Source organism: Rhopalosiphum maidis, chromosome 1, assembly GCF_003676215.2.
Source record: "Rhopalosiphum maidis isolate BTI-1 chromosome 1, ASM367621v3, whole genome shotgun sequence".
Taxonomy (NCBI): Eukaryota; Metazoa; Arthropoda; class Insecta; order Hemiptera; family Aphididae; genus Rhopalosiphum; species Rhopalosiphum maidis.
In genome coordinates this window covers 21,773,375-21,800,333 of record NC_040877.1, presented here as the reverse complement: position 1 = coordinate 21,800,333, position 26,959 = coordinate 21,773,375, and the positions used below count along the sequence as shown (strand labels likewise).

Sequence of the window (26,959 nt, the reverse complement as noted above, 5' to 3'; positions counted from 1 at the left end):
TTTAAAAACAACACAAATAACTCACACGTATATTTTAATAGGTATAAATGCTTTTTAAAAAACTGGTTATGTAATATAAAAATGTGTATGTGTGCGTTAGAATGTAAAAAAAAAAATTTAAAAGTAAAATATATATTAAAAGAATATTGTTTATAATAAAAACCAAAGATGTGTATGATCAGAGCACAACCCTCATGAAGGCCGTCCGTGGTGTTACAAAATGTTAAGACGATTCTAAATATTTTAAGAAGTCAAACCTCAATGTTTAACCCAAAATCTTTCACTTATAAACATATACACATTGAGTGTAATAATATTAAATATAAATGGGTATCAGCAAAGAGAAACAACCGACCATTGTATTGAGAACAAACTGTAAATAGATTAACTTCTTATTGTAAAATAACGCCTGTATATTTTAAAAACCAACATCGGTGTAAAATCTAAAATTTCTCGGTGAAAATAATATATAGTTCAGATTTATTTGAAAAATGCACACAGTTCTGATTATATATTTTAATTCTAAGAACTAAATTTTAATATTATACACAAGATTTAATTTACTAGTATTTACACAGAAAAGTATATAAAGTTGTTTTTTGTTGTTTTAAAAATTATTTTTAATATGAACACTCGTTAAAAAAACTTTTTAGGAATATAATTTTTTTTTTTTAGCGTTTTATAACTTTAAATACTGATCTATTCTAGTTATATGACTTAGATATAAATATTCATAATTATTTTAGTTTGTATGTATGTATATATATATATATGTATATATGTATATATATATACACATCCGTATATTATATGTTGTAAAATATAATTGTTAACACTACGTTTCCATAGATAGTTTGTGTTGCCACGGTTTTGTTTTTTTGAGCACCTAAACAGCCGCGGACACTTGTCCCAAAATGCGCAAAACGGAAGACCTTCAAGTCGGGTGGTATTTGATTTTGAATAATGCAACTTAGAGATTACTTATAGTGATAAAAACAAAACATTTCATTTCGCGTGAGTGGTCCCCCGTTAAGAAAAAAATGTTTGAACTGTTTTTTACTTTATTTGGTTTTTTGATGTATTTTTATTTATTTATTTATTTAGCTGTTTTTGGGGTTTTTTTATTTGTAATTCAGGGACCGTTTGGCGTTGACTTCATAGGTCTCATTAGAGGGCCAACTCAGTTCCAAATACGTAAAAAGCTATCCCAAGAACCGGTAGCAACAGCCATGCCATCTTCAGTCACTCCCAGGCAACTGACTCGGTTGTCATGACCAGCCAATATACCTAAAATAAAATAACAATAATTTAATGGTATTTAAAAATAAAATATATATTATTAGTAGGGCAAGAAATAGATTATAAGTTCTATACACCTTAAAAGAATCTAAAAATATGTCAAAAATAATTCTTTCATTCATTGTTTAATAATATTTAAAAATAACAAAACATTATATCTAACAAATTATTTGTTATAAAAGTTTTGGAAAATTATATTTTAACATTTATATAGCATTCACATATTTTGAAGTTAAACATAAAAAATGTTCTAACTACTAGAAATGTTATAGTTTTAATCATTAGATGTTATATTGCTTAGTTACTAATATTATTGTATATTATAGATTTAAAATTTAATAATGTTTATTTTATTATAACATGGCTAGAGCAAATGTATCTGTAAGTGATGATCAGAATTTTAGAAGTCGTTGTGAGCAAGAACAAAAAGCTTTTGATGATTGGCCTAATAAATGGAAGTGGATATTGGATGAATATAAGTATTACTGTAATACGAGTAAATCATACTTAATTTATTGATTACTATATTTTCAAACAAAATAGAGAAAGAAATAAAAAATTAAATGCAGTAAAGAAAAATGCAATGATGAGAGAGGGTAATATAAATACAGATCTTAGAAGTGTGCTACCTTTTCCTAATACAACATCTAGAGAAGTATATAATTATTAATTAAAAATACTTATAATTTATAAGACATTTATTAATTTTTTTTTTAGATTGGTTGGTTATCAAGTAAACAAGAATTTCAATTGGAAATATTTGGGCCATACATTACACATATACCAATTGAAATCAAATCAAATTATAAGAATGATTTATAATGGTATATATATTAAGGTTGCATATACTACAATTTATCCGGGAAAATAAGTCTTAATATAATATACTAAAATTTGGAAAAATAAATATATATTTTTTAAATTATTTATAAATGTAAAAGGTTTTTAATAAGGTACAATAATTTATATTTATATGACTATATAATTTTTATTTAATAAACTTGCAATATTTCTTTAAACAATTATAAAAATAATGATTTATAATTTCAAGGGTTACTTACAATCCAAAATTGTATTCATGATATGTTATCCAGTATAAATTTTAACTTAAAAGGTGTGTTTTCAAATATTTTTAGAAAGAAAGATAATAACTATTTGAGTATAATTTTACAATTGATTATTTTTAAAATAATATATTCTAATATCTTTTATATGATTAATTTTTTTGATTTCTGATCTTTTAATCTAATTCTAATAATCTTTAATTTTTTTTTTGTAATTATTAACTTAAAATAAATTTAAACTAACCGGCACGTTCAGCTTTCATTGAGTCCCAAACATTGCAGTTGAAATCATCATAACCTGCCAATAGTAGACGTCCTGATTTTGAAAATGATACAGATGTTATGCCACATATTATGTTGTCGTGTGAGTACATGGCTAGTTCTTGGTCAGACCGAATATCAAATAAACGACATGTAGCATCGTCTGAGCCAGTAGCAAAGGCATAGCCATTTGGGAAAAACTAAACAAAAATATCAAAACATTTTAAAATTAGAAAACCTAAGATGTATATAATTATAATATCATATAGATAATTATTAAAAATAGTAAATATTTATTTAAAAATAAGTTAATAATGTTATTGCAAATAATTTATTACCGTAACAGCATTGATATCAGATTCGTGTCCTGGGAACGTTTGTTTGCATGTTCCATCTCGAACATCCCATAACTGAAAATTAAATAATAATAATTAAGTTGTTTTTATTTTGAAAACAATAAATTATAAATACTTTTGCTGAAGCGTCACAAGCTCCTGATACAAATGTCCGCATATCAGGTGACATAGACAGAGACATAACATCGCCAGTATGTCCAATGAACGATGAACACTGTTGGCCAGTTTCAATATCCCATAATGCACTATAACACAATAATTTTTGTAATAATGAATTGTAATTTAACTATAAAATTTAAATATTTACCATGACATATCTCCAGAGCTGGTGACAATTTGGTTATCATCAAGGAATCTACAACATGATAGGTAACCTGTGTGCCCTGGCAGTTCTCGGCTAACTCTTACATTACCTTCTCTTGTTTTTAAACTAAAAATATTACAATGAATAAAGATAATTTTGGTTAAATTATTAAGAAATTATATAGCATACCTATAAATTGAACATATGTTGTCTAAACCACCACAAGCAACGAAACTGCCAGATGGGGCATATGCACACGTCATTACCCAGCTAGACCTAAGTGGTATGGCGTGTACCTTATTTGTCGTATAACTATCCCATACAATAAGCTTTCCATCTTGTGAGGCTGATACTAGGTTTCTAAAGCAAAATTATTTAGTAAATAATAAGTTTTTAAAGTATATAATACATATTGTACATCAGAGGTTAAGAACAAATATGATACAGAAAGAATAAAAATAAACAACTTAATATTTTAATAACAATTGTATACTTATACTAGTATTTATAATAATTTTTAAAGTATATCAAATTATGAAGTTTTTTATTGAAGTAAACCATAAATACTATTACCGATTACACAATAGCTATTAAAATATTACATTATTTTTGTTTTGTTTTTGAAATTTATCATAATTAGATCTATAAATTGGACAATTCTACTATACATTTTAATCAATATTAATATGAAAGGTATTACTTTCTCAAAAGTTTTGAATTACCTGGAGTCAGAGCCCCAATGCATGGCATATATTTTGGCGAGATGTCCACGGAGGGTACGTCTCGTTCGCATTTGTATCCGGCCGACCGGTTCCATGCTGGTGGTTGCTTGCGACAGACTTGTGTCGCATGCTGCTTTTCTCGCATCCTATAAAAAAATAAAATTTTGAATCAAACTAATTTTACCCATTGATTTTGATTAGAAATCCATGTATATATATATACACGGCATTATAATTATAACAACTAATATAATATTTTTATTCCATGTGCCTCCGTGTTCCACCAAATACTTGTAAAATGAGCCTATTAGAAATATGTTGTATAATGTCAATACAAATCCCACTTTTCTTTTTTTAACCACTTATTTATTAGTTAGCATTTTCGATCATTTTCATTTGTACCGTTTTTTTGTTGTATATAATACTTGTAATTTCATATTTTATCTTTTCTTAATAATTTTATACATATTTTATTTTTATTTTTTTGTAAACCATGCACTTTTTATTCTTACTTTTAATATACAAAAGGACTCATCCCATATATGTTCAAAAATAATTCATAATTCATGTTTATTATAGACAAGTATGATTAAACAAACTATAATAACAAGCATTTTTGTTTAGTATTATTTTTTTTATCATTATAAATAAATATAAACATTTGATTCATAGTTTAAAATGACTAATGTACTTGTCAAACAAATTGTTGAACAGTAGTATTATATGACATATACATAATAAATTTAATAACTATATATAAAAATTGTGACAGGAAATTATTTTTTTTTAATCATCATCATTAATATATTCAGTATAGGTACATTCTAACAAGTGTCTATTTGGAGACTAATGAATACATATAAGAATCTAATTATCTCCATTCTGCATTGCGTACATGCACCAAAATATATTAAGCAAGTATCTACAATGCAATTGAATAACAGATAATGGTTTTAATTAAGTTTTATTACACACTATTGAAAATAAAATAAACATTGAATTTAATTATTTTTTTTTAATACAACTAATGTAATTATTAAATAAATAAAATATATCTACTAGACTACTAGAGAAATAAAAGAATAATTGTAATTTGTTTTTAAAGAGAATAATAAACTAGAAATATTATACATAATATGGTATAATAAATAATAACAATTACAAAATTCAACATTTTTTTTTTAAGAGTATGCAATATATTCATACCATATTATATTATATTATATTTAATTAAAAAATAAAAATAAAAATTTGTCTTAATTATTTTACAATAAAATATTCTATAGTATTAGTACTACTTCTTGAATTAATTGTGTAACAGTAGACTATAATAACATAATCACTAAACACAGTTAAAAGGGCGTTTTCGACATTTTCGTATTCGTGATGTTATATATTTTCATAGTTATAATAAAGGCACTAATGAATATTAAAATTGTAAGTAATGACTAATAATATAAAATAATGAAATAATTATGTGAAAAAAAAATTATGATTGAAAGTTGATATTATATCATAATAGAATAGGTAACAGACTCATCATTCATAATATATACTAGGGGTATGTGTATATAATAGTAATAAAATAATATAACTGGCCACTAGGTATGATTTAAATATTAATCTTATACAGCTATATCAATCGATATAAAATTTGCAACCAAAAAGTTTCCATTTGAATAATAAATAAAATTATAACCCTTTCCGATTATCAACCGAAGTGACACGAGTAATTTTTGGAGAATAATTGAGATTTGAGTCGAGGATACAGAGTCCGACTAGTCCGAGTATTTTATGGCGTAATATAAACGAAGTCTCGTGTGCACACGATATACATGTATCGATTATTACACAGGGCGAACAAACTAGCGTATTCGATTCTATATTGTAATCGGATTTTTCTACACAGTTCGGTTAAAATTCAAAGAATAAAAAACCTATAAATGATTTTTTTGTTGAAACAACCTCCTCGTTTGCGAAATATAATATGTATGGTTATTATTATTATTATTATTATCCAGACGGGGCAAATTGGCCGGTGTGAACGATCCCTCGTCGTGCAGTTATAGTCAAACGACAACGACGGCGGCGCACCCGCGCGCGAGACGGCGGCTACGCGCCATATTGATCGACGTGCAAACGGGCGCGCGCGCGAGATAGTCACAGCGTCGGTGGCGGGCGGTCGAGGAGAGGTCGGTCGCCGCCGCCACCGTATACGAGAGCAGCAGATACGGGGAGCAGAGTGTGGCCGGGGGAGCGAGACTGCCGGCCGGCTTTCGCATGACCCCTTCGCTGGCCACCACCAACAACGACGACGACGGCGACGACGACGACGACGACGACGCCGCCGCCGTTCTCCTCTTCGCGTGTCGCCGTCACCGTATACCGCACCGCAAAAGCTCTCTCTGCACTACACGCTAACGCCCTCCGCCTACGCCACCGACCCGCTCGATTCACCAAGCGAGCGCCGACTTGTAGACGTGTGCGTGCAGTGTGTGCGTGGCGTTGGCCACACAGCCGCAGCGTATATTATTATACTTGAACACACATAAAATAATGCCGCGGCGTTTTAATAGCAGCTCCGCGCTTATATATAACCACAGAGTGTTATTATACAGCACGATTGTTACTATTATTTTTATATATCATCAAACCGGCCCAGCGACGACGATTTTACATTTTTTTACCCTCTATAGGACCGCTGCATATAATATATTGTGCTCGTTTACACGCATATTATAATATAATATACGCTATCCGACTGGGTTATACGTTCGGCTTTTAAAGTATAGAAGAAAAGAAAAATTATATCTTTCGTCCGGACAAGACGTTTCATCCCGGTATTACGCGTGTATGGAATATAGATGGTTGTGTGTGTGACGGTTACGAGTAGATCTCGAGAGCGCAACACGTGATTGCCGCACGAATACGCAACGGGTTTTTGACGGATACTATACTTCGTAATATTATTATTATATTTATCGACATTTGAAACAAAAATATGTCTTGTGGTTGCATTTTTTGATGTATAACTTTATTATTACAACAAGTATTTCAACTATACACTTTACAAAATATCAAAAATTGCTTAGGATCAGATATTCAGATAAATATAAGTTTACCGAAACGAAATAAAAATTATAATAAATATATAGATGTGCACAAGGGATAGGGGTTCCTGGTGTCCTAAAATAAATTAAGATTCTTTAGACAGGAGTTAGTATTTATACATTTTTCTAAAATGCAAGACAACAAATGAATGATGAAATTATTCCATGTTATTGCATAATGTAATATAAAGGTACAACATTTTACATTTGTGCGTACAATTCATCTTTCATAATAGAAGCAGTATACCTATGATCTACCTAAGTTTATACTATTTACAAAACAATAAATGGCTTCAAATGTTTATTTAGATTTACTAATAAATGAATTCAATAATTTACGTAATATGCTCTGATTGCATTGTATAACTAATTATTAATTAACATAAATTGGCTTTGGTAGAATTGTAGGAGGGCCTAAAAATACTGTAGGCTCCACCTGAACTGCAGGTCTGCACAGGCATATAATGAACAAGATAATAATCAAAGAGCATTTGTATGGTATTTATACATTTTGATTAATGTGTTGTGTTCTCATTTATAAACAAGTACCTAATTGTTTATTAGTTATAATAAAAAGATTTTAAAAATATAACACAAAAATAAATTTATCTAGACATATTAATATTATTCATTTTGACTTCAGGGGTCTTAAAGTGAAGTATAATAGTATTAAAATAGTTTTTTAATAACTTTAGTGTAAATAATAAAATATTGTATTATTATTATAATAATATACTTACTCGTATGGCATTTTTCAGCGTTTCAGCCTCTTGCCTTAATGAGTCCAGTTCATTCATTGTGCACGGCTAGGGCCTCCGGTCTCGACCGACACAAATGCTAAAAAATAATATTATTTGTCAGTTAGTATTAAATATGCTGATGGGTAAAACATAATTACTACGTATGGATAAATCTTAAATTGTAATATATTTCATTATTTATTAATTTATAAGTAATAAATATATAAAAACTTGAATAAAAGTATTTTGTTTAAATTTGAGAACCAATGCAATTAGCTTGTTTATCTATCAACACATGTAATTGACAGGATGAAGAGAAGGGTAGCATTAACTACTAGCGAAATTGACTTCCGTCAATAGACCACACGGTCTATGAATATATTCCAGCAGGCATGATTATGGGGGGTTAGGGAGGGAACAAAATACGGATACGTGACGTCAATTACCAATGAATTTATAATTTCATGTGTCTAGTTTTTCAAGGCTCGGCACATTTTGACACGAAAACTCAACGACTTAACAATAATCGACTAATTTCTTTTAAAAACCTTATTCTTAGACAATTAATTATTGAAATTATTAGGTAGATTATGCATGTTGACACCTTTGTGCATTACCAGACATGTAAATCTAATGGGTTATTTTAATCAATTATTGTTATCTTTACAAGACACTAAACAAATACATAAATTAAGATAAAAATACTATTATTATTTATATTATACTTAACGCTAATAATATGTATTTAAATCGTATACATTATGTAATTTATGATGTTTATCAAATAATAAATGGAATAAGGAATAAGAATAAAATCGAACTGTAAGAAAAATAATTCAGAATCTAAACTAAACATAATATAATACTTATTAATATGCCTAAAAATTGATATAATATAATTTTTTGTGATTTTAGAAAAAAATGTAAAATTCAAAAACTTAAGATATTTTATTTTCTCTATTATTACATATTATAACGACGCCATAAGAATACAATTACACAATTCTCACATACACATTAAACATTTTTTTACTGATTTGACAAAGATAATATATTTTGTTTTTTTGTTTTTATTCAATTTTTTTAATGTACAAGAATAGACGATATTAAAACATTTATTACATTATTGAATTTGCATCTTGCTTCCGATTTTAAATTAATAAAATCGAAGGTTTTTACATATTTCATATATATAATAGTGCCTTTCGTAAGATGTAATATCGTAAGTGTGTATATAGTATATATATATATAGAAAATGAATTGAATTATTATTATTAATTTCCCATCCAATCCCTTGTGGAGGGGTTATATTATATTATATAGAATCGGTATGGTGGTTTTGACCGGTGACTAGATTGATATAGCCACGATAATCCCGGTGGACGATGCGTGCACGTCGGAGTCACGAATGACCTGTCCGAAAGTTTGTGCGACAACTGGCATTATATAATAATTTCACTACACGCGGGCATGAAAAAAAAAAATAATAATTTTTCTGAACATATAAAATATAAAGGACAAAAATCCAAGTCCTCGGTGTATGATTAGCTCACGCATTCTGGAGTAAGGGGTAGAAAGCGCAAGCGCGAAGCCGATCGATCATCGGGCGCAGAGCCGCGTGCTCGTTTTTTACCCAACCCGCCGCCGGCCGGCATCACGCTCATGTGTTCATACACACACACATACACGCGCGCGCGCAAGCGCATGTTTCGCCCAACAACGAACGCACGCGCACAACACATACACTATAGCTAAAATAATTAAACAAAATGTAATCTTTTGTTTTAGTTTGGATGTAAAATACTTCAAGAACTACGATAGACGAATATCGCAATTTAATGTATTTCTTACATATAAATTAGCAACAGTTTAGGTAATTTCTAACGTCATGATACTTTTTAAGCAAATGTTGATAAAGAATGATGATTTGTTACACAAAATAATTTTTAGATCGTTTATATAAGTTTTAATATTTTATTACTCATTAGGTTTACTACTTTTTTATTGTAGGTTTTATTCATCAGGCGGTATATCTCTATAGTCTATTACTTATTAGTTATAATTAATACATTTTTTATTAAATAAATATTTAATTAACGTGCATATATAATAGTAAAACTAATGAAAATAGTGAACTTAATTTAAATAAATGGAAAATAAAGATAGATAAAACTCGGTGTTTCAATTCCCAGCATAATGTTGAAAATTATAATTTTTTAGTAAAAAATTTAAATATATAATCCATCTCAACTATATCTACTAGAAAACAGACTATTATAAAACATATCGATATTTTAAATATGCACAATAGATAACGTATATCTCTATTGAAGAATACAATAGCACCCGTATTCGACTTAATGTCAGTTAGTAATATAAACACGCGTTCGCACTATTGTGTAACAAATAAAAACATCAATATCAAATAATAATAATTAATTTTACTTTGTTGTCAAAACATATAACAATAATAAATAATAACGTGATATGTTATGAAATTACAAGTTATTTATGATATTTTAACACAGCAAATGGTAAGAATTGTTAGGGAACAGCTAAGATACATGTCATGTAACTATTATCTTTTCACATGACTTTTATAGTTTATATGTTATTGTGATTTTGTTTTAATTCAAAAATATTTAACAGCAATTACTTAATTTAAGAGGGCAAATAATAGATGAAACTCAATATTCTTAAGGATTTATTTTTTATAGCATACAATTAGTAGAAACGGAATGACATACTCTCCCAACGCGTTTTACGTGCGTCAAACTATAATACAAGCAGTTTTTTTACATTGGCCATATGGTCGGGACATTTATAACTTTATTTATTCCAAAGTCCAAACTGATACAAAAATAAAATGTTCTCATACGCCTATAGTAGTAGGGGATATTGGGGGGTAATTAATATGGAAGAAAAAAATTTAAAAATTATTTATGATTAATTATATTATGTTGTTTGAATGCAAAGTATTTGTATGTAGTAAACAGTATAAACTATATTATGATCCTAAACTCTGTGAACATTTCTTAAATACAATAATATTATAAAACACACGTCATATATATATAATACCTTAGTACTTAGCATAATATGATTTAAATCATATATTTATATATAATGTGAATGTGTTATAAAAAGTACCACTAAATATTCTAGCTATATGAGCTTGGATAAAAATGTGGATTTTGAAAGATGAAAGGCAACACCGAAATACACATTTTTAAAACATTTCAAATGTTTAACCTTGTCGAAATGAAAAGAGAAAACAAAAAGACAATTTTTATACAAAAAGCTTTCTAATAACAGTATTGACAAAGTTAATATGATAAAATTTACTAATAATTTACAGGGTTTAAACGATATTTTAACCATGTCCTTTTTGTAATCGATCGACTGAAATATTTTTGATATTATTAAAAACTATTTATACATCGAGAAAACGTAAATAAGCACTATTAATAATAATATCTAAATAATCATAACTTTTCAATGTGTCAATCTTTATAATCATCAATCCTTTAAATTTTGTCTTTCTTTACCTCGTAAGGAAAAACGATTCAAATTAAACTAAACTACGAAAATAAAAAATACATGTAAAGACAGCTAGATTACTAAAAGAATCGTAAGTTTTAATTTACTCAAACAACATATTTAATTAGAAAAAAACGTTTTTATTTAAAAATTATTGCGCATATACGTAACGAAAAGATTAAATATTTAACATTTTATCAAAATATGTATTTCTTCGTTCATTCTTGTCCCTTCCTGATAACTTCATTTCAATCCTAGGTTATTTAACTGAAATATTTGGTACCTATGTACGTGACATAATAATATTGCGCTAAGATTTGTACGCATGTAATTCCATGCATTACTGGACGGTTCTCTCAAATAAGACTGGTTAGATAGTTATACATGAGTTTTCGTCAATGTAAAAATAAATATTGATAAATTGTATAATTATATATTATATAATACAATAAAGAAAAAATATAGTCTTAGCGGCAATAAAATATGTCGCAGATTACGATTTTTATTGTAATATAGGTAATATAACATTATGAGCCTAGCTACCTATTATTAGTATTATCATTACTATTATGATTTTATAATTTCATGTACGTAACACAAAACATGTTATCATGACGTGTCGGTAGTTGAGGGTAAGCACAAACGAGCGTGAACCTGCACAGCGGGAAAGACGACTTACACACGGTACCCTGTTGGAGGATGGGGGTGGTAACGCTATGAGAAGTGTTTGACCGGTCGGCCACTCTTTGTTTTATATACTCGCGCGATGCTGCGGCGTTGTCTTTTCCGCGGCGGCTAGTACTGTAATATCCGTATAGAACATATAAACGCACACACAAGCACATACATCGCGCGCGCCAAAGGTCAACGTTACCGTCGGGGCGCGGATGTTGCCGTGGCGACCGACCGACGTTTCCTCCGGGGTAAACCCACTGCGTGTGCAGCGTGAAGGCGACACGGCACGGCGGTGTTCTCTCGTTCACTTCTCTCCCGCCTCAGTGAAGCAGTTCGACAACGCCTTTGACACCGCCGCCGGGAAAATGAACGATGACACCGTGTCGTCGCCCGTCATCAAAACAACAGCAATAGAATCGAAAACGCGCGAAATAAAAAAAAACACTATAATCTATAATATATTCTTTAAGCATCGGCGTGTATATTATATAAGTGCTCCACGATGAAGGAGTTGAACGGTTATTTTAAAATTAGTAAAGTTAAGCGATAGGGACGTTGACGATGACGGAAGAAAATACAAGCACGACTAAATGATGTCCTAAAATCATATTATTTATTAAATATATAGGTATATCGCAAACGTTCGAGTAGTGTAGCTATATAATAGTTCCGCAGTGAAATTTTTTGTTCTTGAGACTGTATCTATGATACAAATACATTATATATTAATTTGTATTTTATAAACTACACAGTTACATGCGTCCGATTCTAACATGTTTTGTTAAATTGTTCATAGAAGTCTGACTTGCAAGATTACATATTTTATATGGACAATGAGCTGCGATTAGGTTTCTTTATTTTGTTTATCGTTGAAACAATCATAATTGATAATACGATTTTGGACACGAATTGATTATTAATAAATAAATTTAAAAAGGCTACACTAATTAAGAGAAAATGCAATAATTATTTTAAAATCCATTCGCTAGTATCACGATGTAACCACGCGTGATACGAAGATACAGCGTCACCCTAGACGATGACTCCCCTCAATGAGTTGTACATAGGTTTTGTTGTGTTTATAATAATACAATTTTCGAATAATCAGAAGAAAATAAAAATGACTAAGAAAATAGATTAAAAAGTGATTCGTAGAGGACCCAGTATCCAATTATTTTAAAAAATGTCTACCAGAGTTCCATCATATATCATATACATCATTGAATTATTTCAATTTTACATATGGAATTCAAGTCAATAGCAGGGTGATTTTAATGGTAATTATTAATGAAAAATTGTTTTGTACATTTTGATAAAAAATAGGCCGAGAATAGACCAGGTAGAAATGAGTAGATAATTCAACACATCTTATTATTATATATTATTTCCTAAACCTTCATATTTTATTATCACATAATTAATGCAACCGTAGAAAGCTGCACTCTAAATCGTCGACAAATTATTTTGTACATATATATAATAAAAGTAAAGCATATTATTATTTATAATAGTGTCGGTAGGTTTAAGCAAAAAGTTTGTTATAAATTATAGTGTCAACAAATTTGTCAATCGTTATTTCTCAAAATATGGGTGACGATTGCCTCAAATATTTTTTACAATGCATCCAAATATATTCACTTTTGTCTCGGCTATAATTCATTCTATACAAAAGACGTCAATGGAAAACTTTGCCCTTGTTATTCAACATATTACGAGTTAAAGTCTATAGATACCTAGTATGGACCATTTTATCAATGATAAACAGTATATAAGATAATATTAATTATTTTCAGGGGGTGTTGATGTATGGTTTCCCTTGATCTATTGTGTACCTACAATTTTTAGTTTTCAAATATTTTATTAAATGTATTTATTGTGTTATAGTTCAATAATATAGACAACAGCTATTTTGATCAAAATTATACAAATAATTATACAATAATTATACAAATGGCTAATTATAATATGAATTTGTAAAAAATTAATACAGTATATAAGATTTAAATCGGATAAATGGATTTTTTGATTAATCTACAGCTTTTAAAATATAAAAATGATCGCTGAAAGTGTAATCTGAAAATAAAAAATAATAATCGACTATATTTAATAATAAAGTTATAACTTTTAAATTTTAATTCACGAAGCTAACCAGTATTCAACTATTGTAATATAAAAATAAGCAAATAAGTAATATTTTAATACTTTAGATACATATGCATACATAAATATTAGTTGTACTATTTAGGAAAATATAATATGGTTTGCTTGGTTATATTTAAAAAATGTATTTTAATTTTATTTCTCAATAACCATCCAGCTACGTCACAAAATATCAATATCAATATATATTTTTTTAAGAAGAACTCATATCAATTTTTATTTTATACTTATAAATTAAAATCGTAAAATTATAGCTGATTAATATTCTTATAATAAAAAAACTATACAAAAACATGAAAGATACATCACAATTAACTTAAAAAATTGTATGATTAAATATTAAATTTCTCTTTAAATAACAGATGTGTTATACATGCAGCGTTTTTATGACGCATTAGGTATCTATTATAAATATTTGAAATATAAATAAAAACGTTTATTTTACAATAGTACAATACTACACTAAAATATTACATATTATTTCATATGATAGATAAAATAAAAATTAGATAGTATAACGTATGCTAAATGTATTATTTCTGCTGTTACTCACCTCAAGATAAATTAAATATTTAAGGTCAAGACATGGATGTATCCGTCAGGTTAAGCGGTAGGACGTAAATATCCAATTGCGCGTTTTATTAACGGCCGCTAGACATCTTGATAAAAATATTAAACAACCACTAAGATTTAAGTCTTATCTCGCGTATAATGGTAACGCACTGTCAACACACGACACCCCTTTCAACATCGTTGTAATGTTAACGCGAAACTAACGAGTTGAAAAACAATTAGTGAAAATGTTGGGTGATTTATCTAAATAAAATAACGCACAGACAAAGCGTTGGTCGGTATGTAATGTGTACAAAAAAATGTGATTATGTTTAAAAGCTAATATTACAATAAATAGGGTTAGTGGTAAAAAAAATTAATGAAAAATATCGCATCGGTTGCTGTTGTATTCATTCCTATGCGAACCACGCCCAACACCGTACTGAATGCCTGTCGAGCGCGGATGTAAAGTTCCATCGCAGCACGCTAGAGCTTTAGGAGAGGCTTTCGCAGCGCTGATCATACTAACGTTCATACAATACCCTCTCCCTGATTTCGACATTCACTCCTTGTTCCCCTACTACACTATGAGACAAAAGTAAAAACAAAAAACTGTATTTTAAACGGTCTATACAAATGTTTGCTACAGTCATATATATATAATATAGTATATACTACAGTATTATTTTATGACTATAAATATTTTATTTAAAAATACATAATTCTATTTTTTGGAAACTATAAGTAAGTAAAATCGTACTATAAAATCTATTATATATTATCGTAGATATTTTAAGCATAGTACCTTTTAAAAAGGATTAAACAATAATGTATAAAGTTTTAAATACCATTTAGCCTAACCTAACTGTTGAAGGTAGGAGTAATCTATACAACTATATTTACATTTATTGGAATAATTTAATTAAAAATAATATGTATGATATATTATTATACATAAAATAGTATGATTTATGACAGATATATAATAGTACGAGTATAATAAAAATTATAATTTTAACGGCTCGTTCAAGTTACTAACTAATAATCTTTCTGGGTAATGGGTATCCATACACCAATAATAGTAGCGCCATATATAATCTATATATAATATACTATACACATAAATACATAATTATATGGTCATGTTTATATTCTGTCTATTAAAGTGTCAAAATGTATAATATGATTTTTAAAATTAAAAATAGCGATAATAAATCAAATTAAATAATGTGAAATAATTAAAAGATTGAAAAGAAAAAATCGACAAAAATCAATTTGTCTCAACTTTAAGCATTGGTTATTATTATTTAGTTATTATACCTACTATAAAATCAATCAAAGATAATTTTCATAAAAAAAAATCTTGAGAAATATTTGGAAAAATGGCTTTTGCCTATTGGTATAAGGTATAAAACGTTATACATTAAAAATCATGATAATATATCATCTTGAATTCTCAGCTCAAATGAGAAATCTTTCTACCAAAAACCAGAACACGTATTTAAATGAAATTAAATGAACACCACACCGAAGTTTGTTAACGTTGATTTACGTGTGTAATATATCAAAAACAAGTACATAAATTATTAGAAAAATCTTAGCACCTATTATGAAAATCAAAGTGAGTTATTAAATAATTTTCAATTCAGTAATAAGTACATATGTATAGCTAGACCTGTTATATTTATATTTAAAAAAAATTGATATCGCAATATTATATGGATAAATAATATTTTCTTTAAATTTCTTAAAGCAAACTAAAATAATTGATTTTATCAGGCCAATTTTCGAAAATTTGTAAATTCAAATCGATAAAAGTAAGTATTATTATAACATTTATTAATGAATAAAAAATGTATGATATTTTTCAGACTTCTTATCATAAAATAAATGCAGTGCAATAAAATTTAATAAAAGAACAGTTTTAACTAATACAATCAAAATACACCAGTAGATAATAGATTATTTTAAAATGTAGGTAAATTTAATATTTTCATTAACATGACTTTTTTTTAGCGTAAATATTAAGTGAGCTAAACAAACATTTTTTCATTTAAAAAGTCGATCTCAATAGTAATTTGAAATTTAACCGATACCTAAAGCGTCTTCAATAATAGTAGTTTATTAGTTATAGTTTTTAATATTGATGAATTTATCTGATATTAAAAATAATAAAGTAGACATCTTTTAAACTCATTCATTTGATTTAAATAGATAAATATTTATTTTAAAAAGTGGTTTTTATCCTAATTGTAATTATTTTAATTTACTGTAGAATAACAAATAACTGCGTGGTATAAAATATTTATTAATTTTAGAAATTATATACTAATTCTAAACATTATACTGCTATAAAATATAATATAGTATTTTTTTAGCTGTTAATAAATATAATATATACATAGTATATTATATATTAGTATACAGTTATATGCGTATAAACACTAAATAAACTATCAATTTAATACTAGGTTCCTAAAATTCCACCTGATAAACTAATACAGAATATCTGTACGCGTTCTCGGCTGTGTTCAATCGTAGTAATAAAAAGAGCCGACCACGCCGGCACTGCTGCCGGTTCAACCGCGTCTTGACGGGCGCAACACGCATGAGCTTTTAGATTGATCGGACTCCCCACCATTAACAAAACCATTGAGAGGGCGGTGGGCGCTGCTGATTACGAGGACACCTACTGCTAGTGTACCGACCTCCCAGCCACAATATAATATACAACCAGAGGAAATAAGAGACTGGATTCTGGAGAGGACATCAAACAATAAATACAACTATACAATATATTTAAAATATAGTGTATATAGTATATTATATGGATACAAATTTAATATAATATATAAATTTAATTTGAATTAAAAATATAGATTACTAGTTTTTAAATATAAATTTAACTTTTTCTAACTTGTATGTGCTACTGAAAATAAACATAGGTTAGGTTCCTTACTACAAATAATTATAAATTATAACTATGATTTGAACAACTGTTGGTTAAGAGGATGTTAGTGCAATAGTTGTTTTCTTTCTCAGACTCACGCGTAACATCGATAAAGCACGTTCATATAAAATTGTTTTTTATAATTTTTGAGAGTTTGACTCATTAATTTGTATTTTATTAATACCTAATTATTATTTGACTTTATATTGGTCTTAAAAAATTAATTTAAATTTAAATGGATATTAAATTTATTTAATTGTTTTGATACAATATTTAGACTAATTGATAAAGCATATCTTTAAACAATTCTTTTTTATAATTTTTGTGATGGATGATTTTACTCAAGATTGCTCAAAATCATAAAAACATGATTTTACGTGCGAATGCGTTTAGTGTTTAGTCTATGTTGCGCGTGAGCCAGAGAGAAAACAAACAGTGCGCTGACATTCTCCTAATTTAATTTTAACTCTTGTAAAATAACTAAAATATTATTATACATAATAGAGATTATCATTACCTAAAATACTCGCTAAAATATTAGGAATATAATTTATAAAACAAAAAACATACACATAGAATATGTAATTATATTGTTAAATAAAAATTAAATACTTATTTAATAAAACAATTATATTAACCCAGGAAAGACGTTGGGAAAATGATAAGCACTCTTTTCATTTAAATTAGACTATTGGCGTTTAAAATTATTATAAAGTGGTAAGCAATAATTATATAATTTTTAGCAAAGCTCTTGATCAACAATAATATTCTTTTGGCAATTAATACTAATTTAACATGATTATTATTATAAATATTTATTGCACAAGTAATTTTGTATTTAAATTTTGTTTTAAAACACAAGACAATCATTTTTGATTAAAAGAACCACAAATAAAATAAAAAGAATCACTACACTAAATTTTTTAAATAAAGTTTTTATAAAAAACAATTGCTAGTCAAAATAAAGTTCGTCTAATTAACTTAAAATTTATAGGTAACATTCGTAATACTATTATGATTAATAAAATGTTATTACGAAAATAAATACAATTAAGTAAGTACGTACTAATGGCTTATATATAGTTACATAATATATTAATATCCAATGTATAAGTATAGATTCATATAAACCTTTTGAAACAATGTTTTTATGTTATAAAAATAAAGATAATAGACCAATTTAATAATTTTTCTAAAATATTAATTTTTCAACTAATAATTTAAATTATATGTTTGAAAATACTATGTAGGTAACCAATTTTTTTAAGTTTTTAATTATGAGTTATTATAACTAATATAATAATTTTGTTTATTAAAAACAGAACATTTGTTTTTTTACTATTATTTTGGTAGATGATATAAGATAATAAATAGTATACATGGCTATTTAATGATTGAAGAACATAATATGATATATTATTGGAGTGATATTGATAACTGGTGTACAAAAAAGGAACGTAATCGTCCTATTCTAATTATTTTTCAAAAATATCCTCGGAAATATCTTAGTAGTGCATTGATGCTGGACTCTATGCAAAGTGATTAAAATAACAGTAAATATTCAGACCTATCTCGAAAAGTAATAACGTTTTTTTTAAAATATTATATTTTTTTAAGTTATTTACTTTTTTGAATTCAACAAACATTTTGAATTTTAAAATCAGAAGCAGAATATCTTTCTGAACAAGTACTTGTCTGAATATAAATTTAATTTCAAACGAGTAGTTAATTAGTTATAACTTATAAGTATTTAAAGTTTAGTTGAGTGGAGTGAAGTAACAGAAGTATCCCATAAAATGTTAACCCACCATTACTCTGCTCATCAAAATTGTTAATACTTATAAAAATAATTAACTATTTATTCATTCGAAATTTGTGAAATTGTATGTATCAAAATTCTCAGAATATAAAATAAAAGATATACGTAATAATTCACAAGCTGATAGTCACTAAAAAATGCATAGCAGTATGCTAATAGTATACCAGCAAGCAACAAATGTTATTTTTCATTAGTTCAATTGTTTAAATCTGATAACTTGACAAGGAAAACTAAAATTAGATTATATAAGATCCAGGTTATAAACTCGTTGCAGTATATTCTTGTGAAGCATGGGTATAAAATCCGACGAAGACAAACTATCGAGAAATTAGAGGAAAATAGTTCTTAGAATAATTAGCCTTATATGAGAAATAAAGAAGGCGGTTACAAAATAAGACCAAACAGAGGATTTAATATAAACCTTTTTGAGTAGGGGTGGCCAAATTGTAGCTCTCTTTATTTACAAAAACCAAAATTTTAATTTTTTTTTATAACATTTATAAAAAAAAAAAAATGTTTTTATTATTATTTATTTTTAATTTATAATTTCATATTTCGTAATTTGATGTTTAACGGATGTTAGCTATCTTTATTATTTGTGTGATATAAAAGTACAGATTAGATAATTTGGCTTTTGATATAATTGCATTAATATATGTGGCTCGCGTACATAGTCATGTTGGCCACCCCTGTTTTTGAGGATACATCGACATTAATAAAAATGGGTATGTTCAATAACAATATATTAAAATTACGAGATGGAGACCAAATAAAACACAACCTAAAAGAAGGCCAAGACAATGATGTGAGGATCGGATATTCAGATTAAAGAAGATCTAAAAAACTTATCAGGAGTGCTGAACAGGGGGAAATTTATGTCACATATGTAGCAAGATATCGTAGAAACGAATGTGGCATAAACGGTCATGAATGTCCCCCTCCTAAAAAAATTCGAAATTTGCAAATATTAAAATTGTAAAAATATAATTCTATTTCAAACAATTTTATAAAATATTTATGCTTTTTGAGATAATAAATTGATTAATGATTATAAGTATTAATTACTAAAGAATCAACCAGTATTATTTTCACAGCGAAAATATCTGTGTAGTTACTCTAATGATCTTATAGGACATAGGTTATATACTATATAATACCTTGTATGGTTAATGCCGTCAAAGGTTATGATAGTATAATTTTTTATATTTTAGTTTGAATATATCCGAGAAATTTACCGGGGGAAAAAAATTAGGTTGCAATAAAGATGATAATGGATCTGTGAGGGAAGAGAGGGGGGTAATTACTTTATTAGATATATACTTATACAGGGAATACATTTACTGCGCATTAATTTATGTACAAAATTAAACGAATAATTTTACTAATGGACGAAACTAAAATTAGTGGTTATAACCTATATTAATTATTATTTTATAATAGGATTTTATATTTATATTCAACACGCAAAAAAAAACAATAAATTAATTCTATTCACACGTTTTTCAGCTGTTTTAAATTCGTTAGCAATTTTATCTAATAATGATTATCAACACAAAATATATAATTATTATTGAACAGTTATAAGTCTATAAATATTATTACTTACTTAATATTTTAATTTTATATACCCATCATTAATTGATCATTTTAAATACCTATTGTAAGTTTTTATCAATGGTTATTATTATCATTACACATTATTTAATTTATAGATATGAAAATATGTATCAATTTTTATAACAATGTCCGTTTAAACTATATAGGTTTCACTAGGAAATCATAAGTGGTGAGTGTCGAACATGTTTGTTCAAAATGTGGGTCATCTCAGGAAATGTTTTTTTTTTATATATAAAAGCATTTGACAGCAATGTTTTTACTTAGATCCAATTCAGTAAGATATACTTAGTAGATAGTTTTCCTCAATATTTACTTTGATTGATTGTTCTAATTTCAATGAAATTATCATTGAATATAGTGTGAACACAATACAATAAATATGTACAATGTACATACTATATGCGCAGTGTTTAACATTCCACTAATATAATGCCGTACCTACTATTTTGATACATTTAAATATCCACCAAACATATGTTTAGGTTATTAACCTATTCAATTTCAAATATATTTAATCTTAACTAGTTATAAATGTTCTTAAATGTTTATATAACTATTTGCTTATCAACCAACCTACATCTGTTTAGAAATATCTACATTCTACATATTGCGTTAGTACTTTAGTTGTAAATGTTTTTTTCTTTATATAAGTATATATTATGTTGTATCAAATAAATTCTGTTGTTCCAATTTATGTATGTACTGTAGCTATTGTACCTATAGGAATCAACATTTTTTTAAATTTATATAAATATTTAGTGATGAAATTATATTTTATGTTTAAGTAAGTATCTACATTAGGTAATTAAAAAAATATTAGATTTACAATATAAGATACTTTGGTCTATCTAAGGGTTTCTGTGGGGTGCCATTTGAGACATGTTATACATAATAGGAACCTTAGGTAGTCTTGTTCCAGTTATTGAGGTATGATTTTAGAGAAAATAAACATAAAAGCTAAAACTGTGCACTTACAACCCAAGAAGACTAAATCAATTAGTCAAAATGGTCAACATTAATCACATTTGTTTCATACATAATATTATACATGATATTTTACTATTTTAAAATTATTTTGGAGAAATTAAACTTATGACTTAAATAATTGTTTCGTTAATGAAATTTTACTAATAGAAATCTGAAATTATTTATTAAATTTGTTTGTAAATTATAACAAATTGTTCAAATATAACAAGTTCTTGTTAAAGAACTTTAATTATCTAAGATTTTAACACCATAAGGTTATGTTATTCATAATATCAATTATAAACTCTAATCAAGACGATACCTAGTTTAATACATTATAAAAAATAACATAACAGAACCATATTACTCAATTTAGTTTCAAATGTGGAGCATTGGTAGTCTATTATTAAAACTATTAACTGGGGATGGGCTGAAATATTGTTGAATATATACAACTTTACATAACATAGTGAGTTATGAATGTAGCGTAATATCAGTTTTAACATAGTATATTCAAATTATAGTGTACCATAATAAAAAATAAAAGATTATGTTATGATGCTGAAAGTTACTTGGTAGGTAACATATTTTTTATTTTTTTTTTTCTACATGGCATTTTAAACAATCACTTAGTGTCCTCAATTGTAATAGATACAAAATGTCTAAAACTATATGTAAATTATTACAGTGTTTTGGATTTCATACTTTCCAAATTTATTATATGACATCATTGATTATAAATAGGTTATTGTCATAAGATAATATCTAATATTTCAAAGGAAAATCTTTTAGTGTTCAATATTTCCTTACCTGATATAAATAGATAAAATATAAATTGGCCTATTAATAATTTAGTATTTTACAATAACTGTCATAACTCAGAGCTCATAGGTATCCCACTATAATATAGTATATTCATGGTATATCTAACAGTTTTATTGCTAACCTTATAGTATAATGTGTTTATTAAAATTGGTTCAAATGACTTAAATTATATCTAACTGTTTTAGATTTTATTATTTTTTAATATAATTTTGATAATAAATTAAAATTAAGACATGTTAAGAATATTATTCCAGCAAAACTATACAAAAATTATGTATTCTATTTTTGTAGTAATGATGAGCTATTGAAAAAAAATTACTACTTGGAACGTGGAAGTATATTTGACTCAACAATTGAATAATAATGAATTCAGTTTTAACAGTAATCAATTCCATAAATAATATATTATAATCTATAAATTATAGTATATTCCATACAAAAATTAATTCCAAGATTATTTTATTATTTTTAGATAATACAACCTTCGATTTTTACAACAATTCATTTCATATATTTTTTAAATGTTTTTATTTTAGAAACAATAATAAAGTAATGTAAATGTTACAATACTTTAGATTAAGAAGTCCACCTTGGTAACAAATTTAATTGAAAAATAAATAACAGGGATCAAGAATTTAGGAGGTTATTTTAATTATGTACCCATGGAAGTTAAAGAATGAAAAAGGTGAGAATCTTGAATCTAGGAGCAAAAAATATACTGGAGGTTGCATGGAGAGAACTTATCCAAGATACAAATAAAATATTACATATAATATTGATCATGAACCATGATTAATTGTTAAAAAATATTGATTAACCTTATGGGCATTATCAACAGACAACAGTATTCATAGGCACAACTAGGTGAGAACTTGGGGAAGAGGCTTAGCTTCTTCCCCCAATGTAAATTGTATAATAAGCCATGGAAAAAGTTGTCTTAAATGAGGTGCATACAATTATTATGCTAAACACGAATAAGTATGCTGTAAGACTGTTTCTCAAATTTGGCAAATGTTTAGATTTGTCATACCATTTAAGAAGTTCTCTGTGGCGACACCAACTTTTTTTTTTCAAATAAGAACTAGCTTTTTAATGCATTTTCTCATTTTCTTGTGCATGTCTACAGTATGATTATAAAGATTAATATTAAATATTATTATATTAATGTAAACAGGTAAGGATCGAAGAGGGGGCCAAGGAGCCATGTCCCTCGTAAACTCTGGAATATAGGTAAATTTTAGGATGTCTGTTATTGGCAGCCGATAAAATACAATACGCATATACTATTGCCCCCCTCCCCCAATAAATTTAGTCTGGATCCGTACCTGAATGTAAATGTACATTTATCGCAAGCTATTTGCAAATATACCAACAATTTTAGAAGAAAGGGGTAGAGGAAATGTTCATACAAATTAATAGAGACAAAATATGAAGGCATCCTTAGAAAAATTTGGTTCTAGTTGCACGTATCCCAGTATTTTTTTTACCTTTTGGTATATGAAGCTGATAGATAAATAATGATTTGAATTAAAGTTGATAAGTGACATAAAATATAATAAAGTTGCATAAAAAAAAAAATGTAACTAAAGTTACATTAATATTATCAGAAATTTTATTTTTAATTTCTAGTAAATATAATATTCAAAAGTTTTAACTCAATAAACACTATGAAAATTAATTCTTAGTTAAGTATAAATTAGTCAAAAATTGCTAATTTATATTACAAATTCGAGAACTTAATCTTTGTGAATTTTATTTAATAAAGTATATTATACTAATAAACACACAAATGTGTAACTATCAAATCACATGGGGTCCAAGATTTGTTTATGTTTGTTTGAGTAATGTTGGGTTTTTTTTTTATATGCTGCAAAAATCTTCACAGTAGGACCCGTTTCATATGGGCACGTATCATACGTGCGCATTTTCGGTTACATTGGTTAAATACATACGCGCCTATGTGAAACGGGCCTAAGTTAACATTCTAGTTATTGAATACTGTATTGTAATAATAAAATGATCCAAAACTAAAAAAAAAAATGTTAATTACTTAATAGTGTTTAACTTTAATTTATCCCAAGGGTTCTTTTGATGTAAAATGTTTTTAAGTGCATGTTTTAATTTATAAATAGATACCTTAACTGTACAAAAGTATTTTCTTATTATTTGTTTGCATACTATTTTAAACAAACCTGATAATAGGTAATTTATTCGTTTAATATCATATGAAAAAAAAATTTATTGAGCTTGATTTTCTAAATTCATAAGAAATTACTTTCACTTCCCATTATATAATAAATATTAATTATTTTTAACAGTGAGATAAAGACCAAAGGATAATTAATGATTATGTTAATAAATAAGATTTAGATTTACTTATTTAAATATAAATAAAATGTTACAACTATTAAGGTATCAACTATAACTCTTAACATTGATATCAATTGAAGCAAAGAGTAAGTGACAATGAAGTATAGAATTATGATTGATGAAACAAACATTACCTACGCCTTTATCATACCTTATTCCATACTTACATAAAACTACTCAATTGTAAAATATTGTAAAATAATAAACAGTTAGTATTAAAAAGATAAATGTTCATATTATTTTAAGAGTACCTAAGTTAATTACAGTAGATGCTCTAATATTATTCAATATTGTATCTTTAAACTTAAAAATAAAGCATAATATTTATTTTTTTACTAGTTTTACTCAGTGGTATGACAAACTTTTTTATTTTACAAAACATACATCATCGTTGTATTATTACTTAATTCCTACATTATTACTTATTTAATATTAAACATTCTAAAATATGACTGAAATATTAGTATCTGTATAATCATAATTATTATTAACCTGAATTTGTCATATAAGCCTGTACAGTATACATAACATTAGTTAAAAGTTTTAGTTGAAAACTAAAAAGGAGAATTAATAATTAATTTATCAGTAAGTAAATGAATATGATTATTTAGAAATTATTATCAACACAACTTATTAGGTTACTTGCAAAGTATTAAATAATTAATTTAAATATTTCTTCTCTTGAGTAAATGATTTTTAAATGTTTTAATACTTATAAAGTAAATTTTTAATGGAAAATATATAGTGAAAATGAAATAATTTAAAACTGTTAAATAAGATAGGTAACTATCAGCAAATAAATCTCCAAAATGTTAGTAATTTATACTTGCCCATGAAGTGTTAATTATTGAAAATTAAATATTTTATCAATGCACAAAAGCAAATAATATTATATCTATTATACTAATAGAGCAACATCTAAGGGAAGTTACTTAATAGCAGTAAGATTTCATTTTAAGTTTTAAAACTGGGCACAGTATTAGATATTAATAAAATATATTATAAGGTAGGTAAATTAATCTCTAGTATAATTGAATTATACATAACGTGTAGAAGCAGAGGGCCTGTTAGTTGCTCCAAGAGAGCGTCTAACGACTTGGGACTACAGTATCACTATGTATCGGACTACCGTCAGTCTGTGTGTGTGCAGATGGACGGAACACTACCGGTCGCCATACGAGTACTGATACATCCTTATCACCGGGGTAGTGCTTACACACAGTCTATGGGTTATTGCAGCCTAGCCATACCCTTGTTATTACCAATACTATAACACTATTATTACACAATTATTGAGTAACACTCACCCTTGTCCGTGTAATGTATGACACTATTCAGTCCGGCCGAGTGCCCGATGTTTCTGTAAAGCACATTCACGTCGCTCACGCACTTGCGATACACCGAATTTCACGGCCGACACGCTCGCGCACCCGAATGCCAAACTCTAGACGAACCCGGACGGACGACCGCGCGGACTTGTACAAATTTTTCTGCTAAGACGGCGCACTGCACATATTATTATTATTTGGGTAACGAGACGCGATTTTCTTATTTCGCTTTTACTCTTACTCTTTTCTCTTTCTCTCTCTCTCTCACACACACACTCGCTATTTTTTTTTTATTTTATC

General features: G+C 27.1%; 1 protein-coding gene across 2 annotated transcripts; it reads right to left on the bottom strand.

Annotated features, from left to right (window-relative positions):
* LOC113548365 (guanine nucleotide-binding protein G(I)/G(S)/G(T) subunit beta-1) lies at positions 1 to 26,959 on the bottom strand. 2 transcript variants are annotated; one of them, XM_026949212.1, is made up of 9 exons: positions 26,639 to 26,959; positions 7,857 to 7,953; positions 4,007 to 4,152; positions 3,474 to 3,644; positions 3,288 to 3,410; positions 3,096 to 3,225; positions 2,963 to 3,034; positions 2,608 to 2,824; positions 1 to 1,287 (listed from the first exon to the last, which is right to left on the bottom strand). In XM_026949212.1, the coding sequence occupies exons 2-9, from the start codon at positions 7,911 to 7,913 to the stop codon at positions 1,181 to 1,183; spliced, it is 1,023 nt and encodes a 340-aa protein (XP_026805013.1). In that variant the 5' UTR covers positions 7,914 to 7,953; positions 26,639 to 26,959; the 3' UTR covers positions 1 to 1,180. The 2 variants fall into 2 exon arrangements, with proteins under 2 accessions (XP_026805013.1, XP_026805014.1); XM_026949213.1 differs by lacking the exon at positions 26,639 to 26,959 and adding an exon at positions 14,786 to 15,259.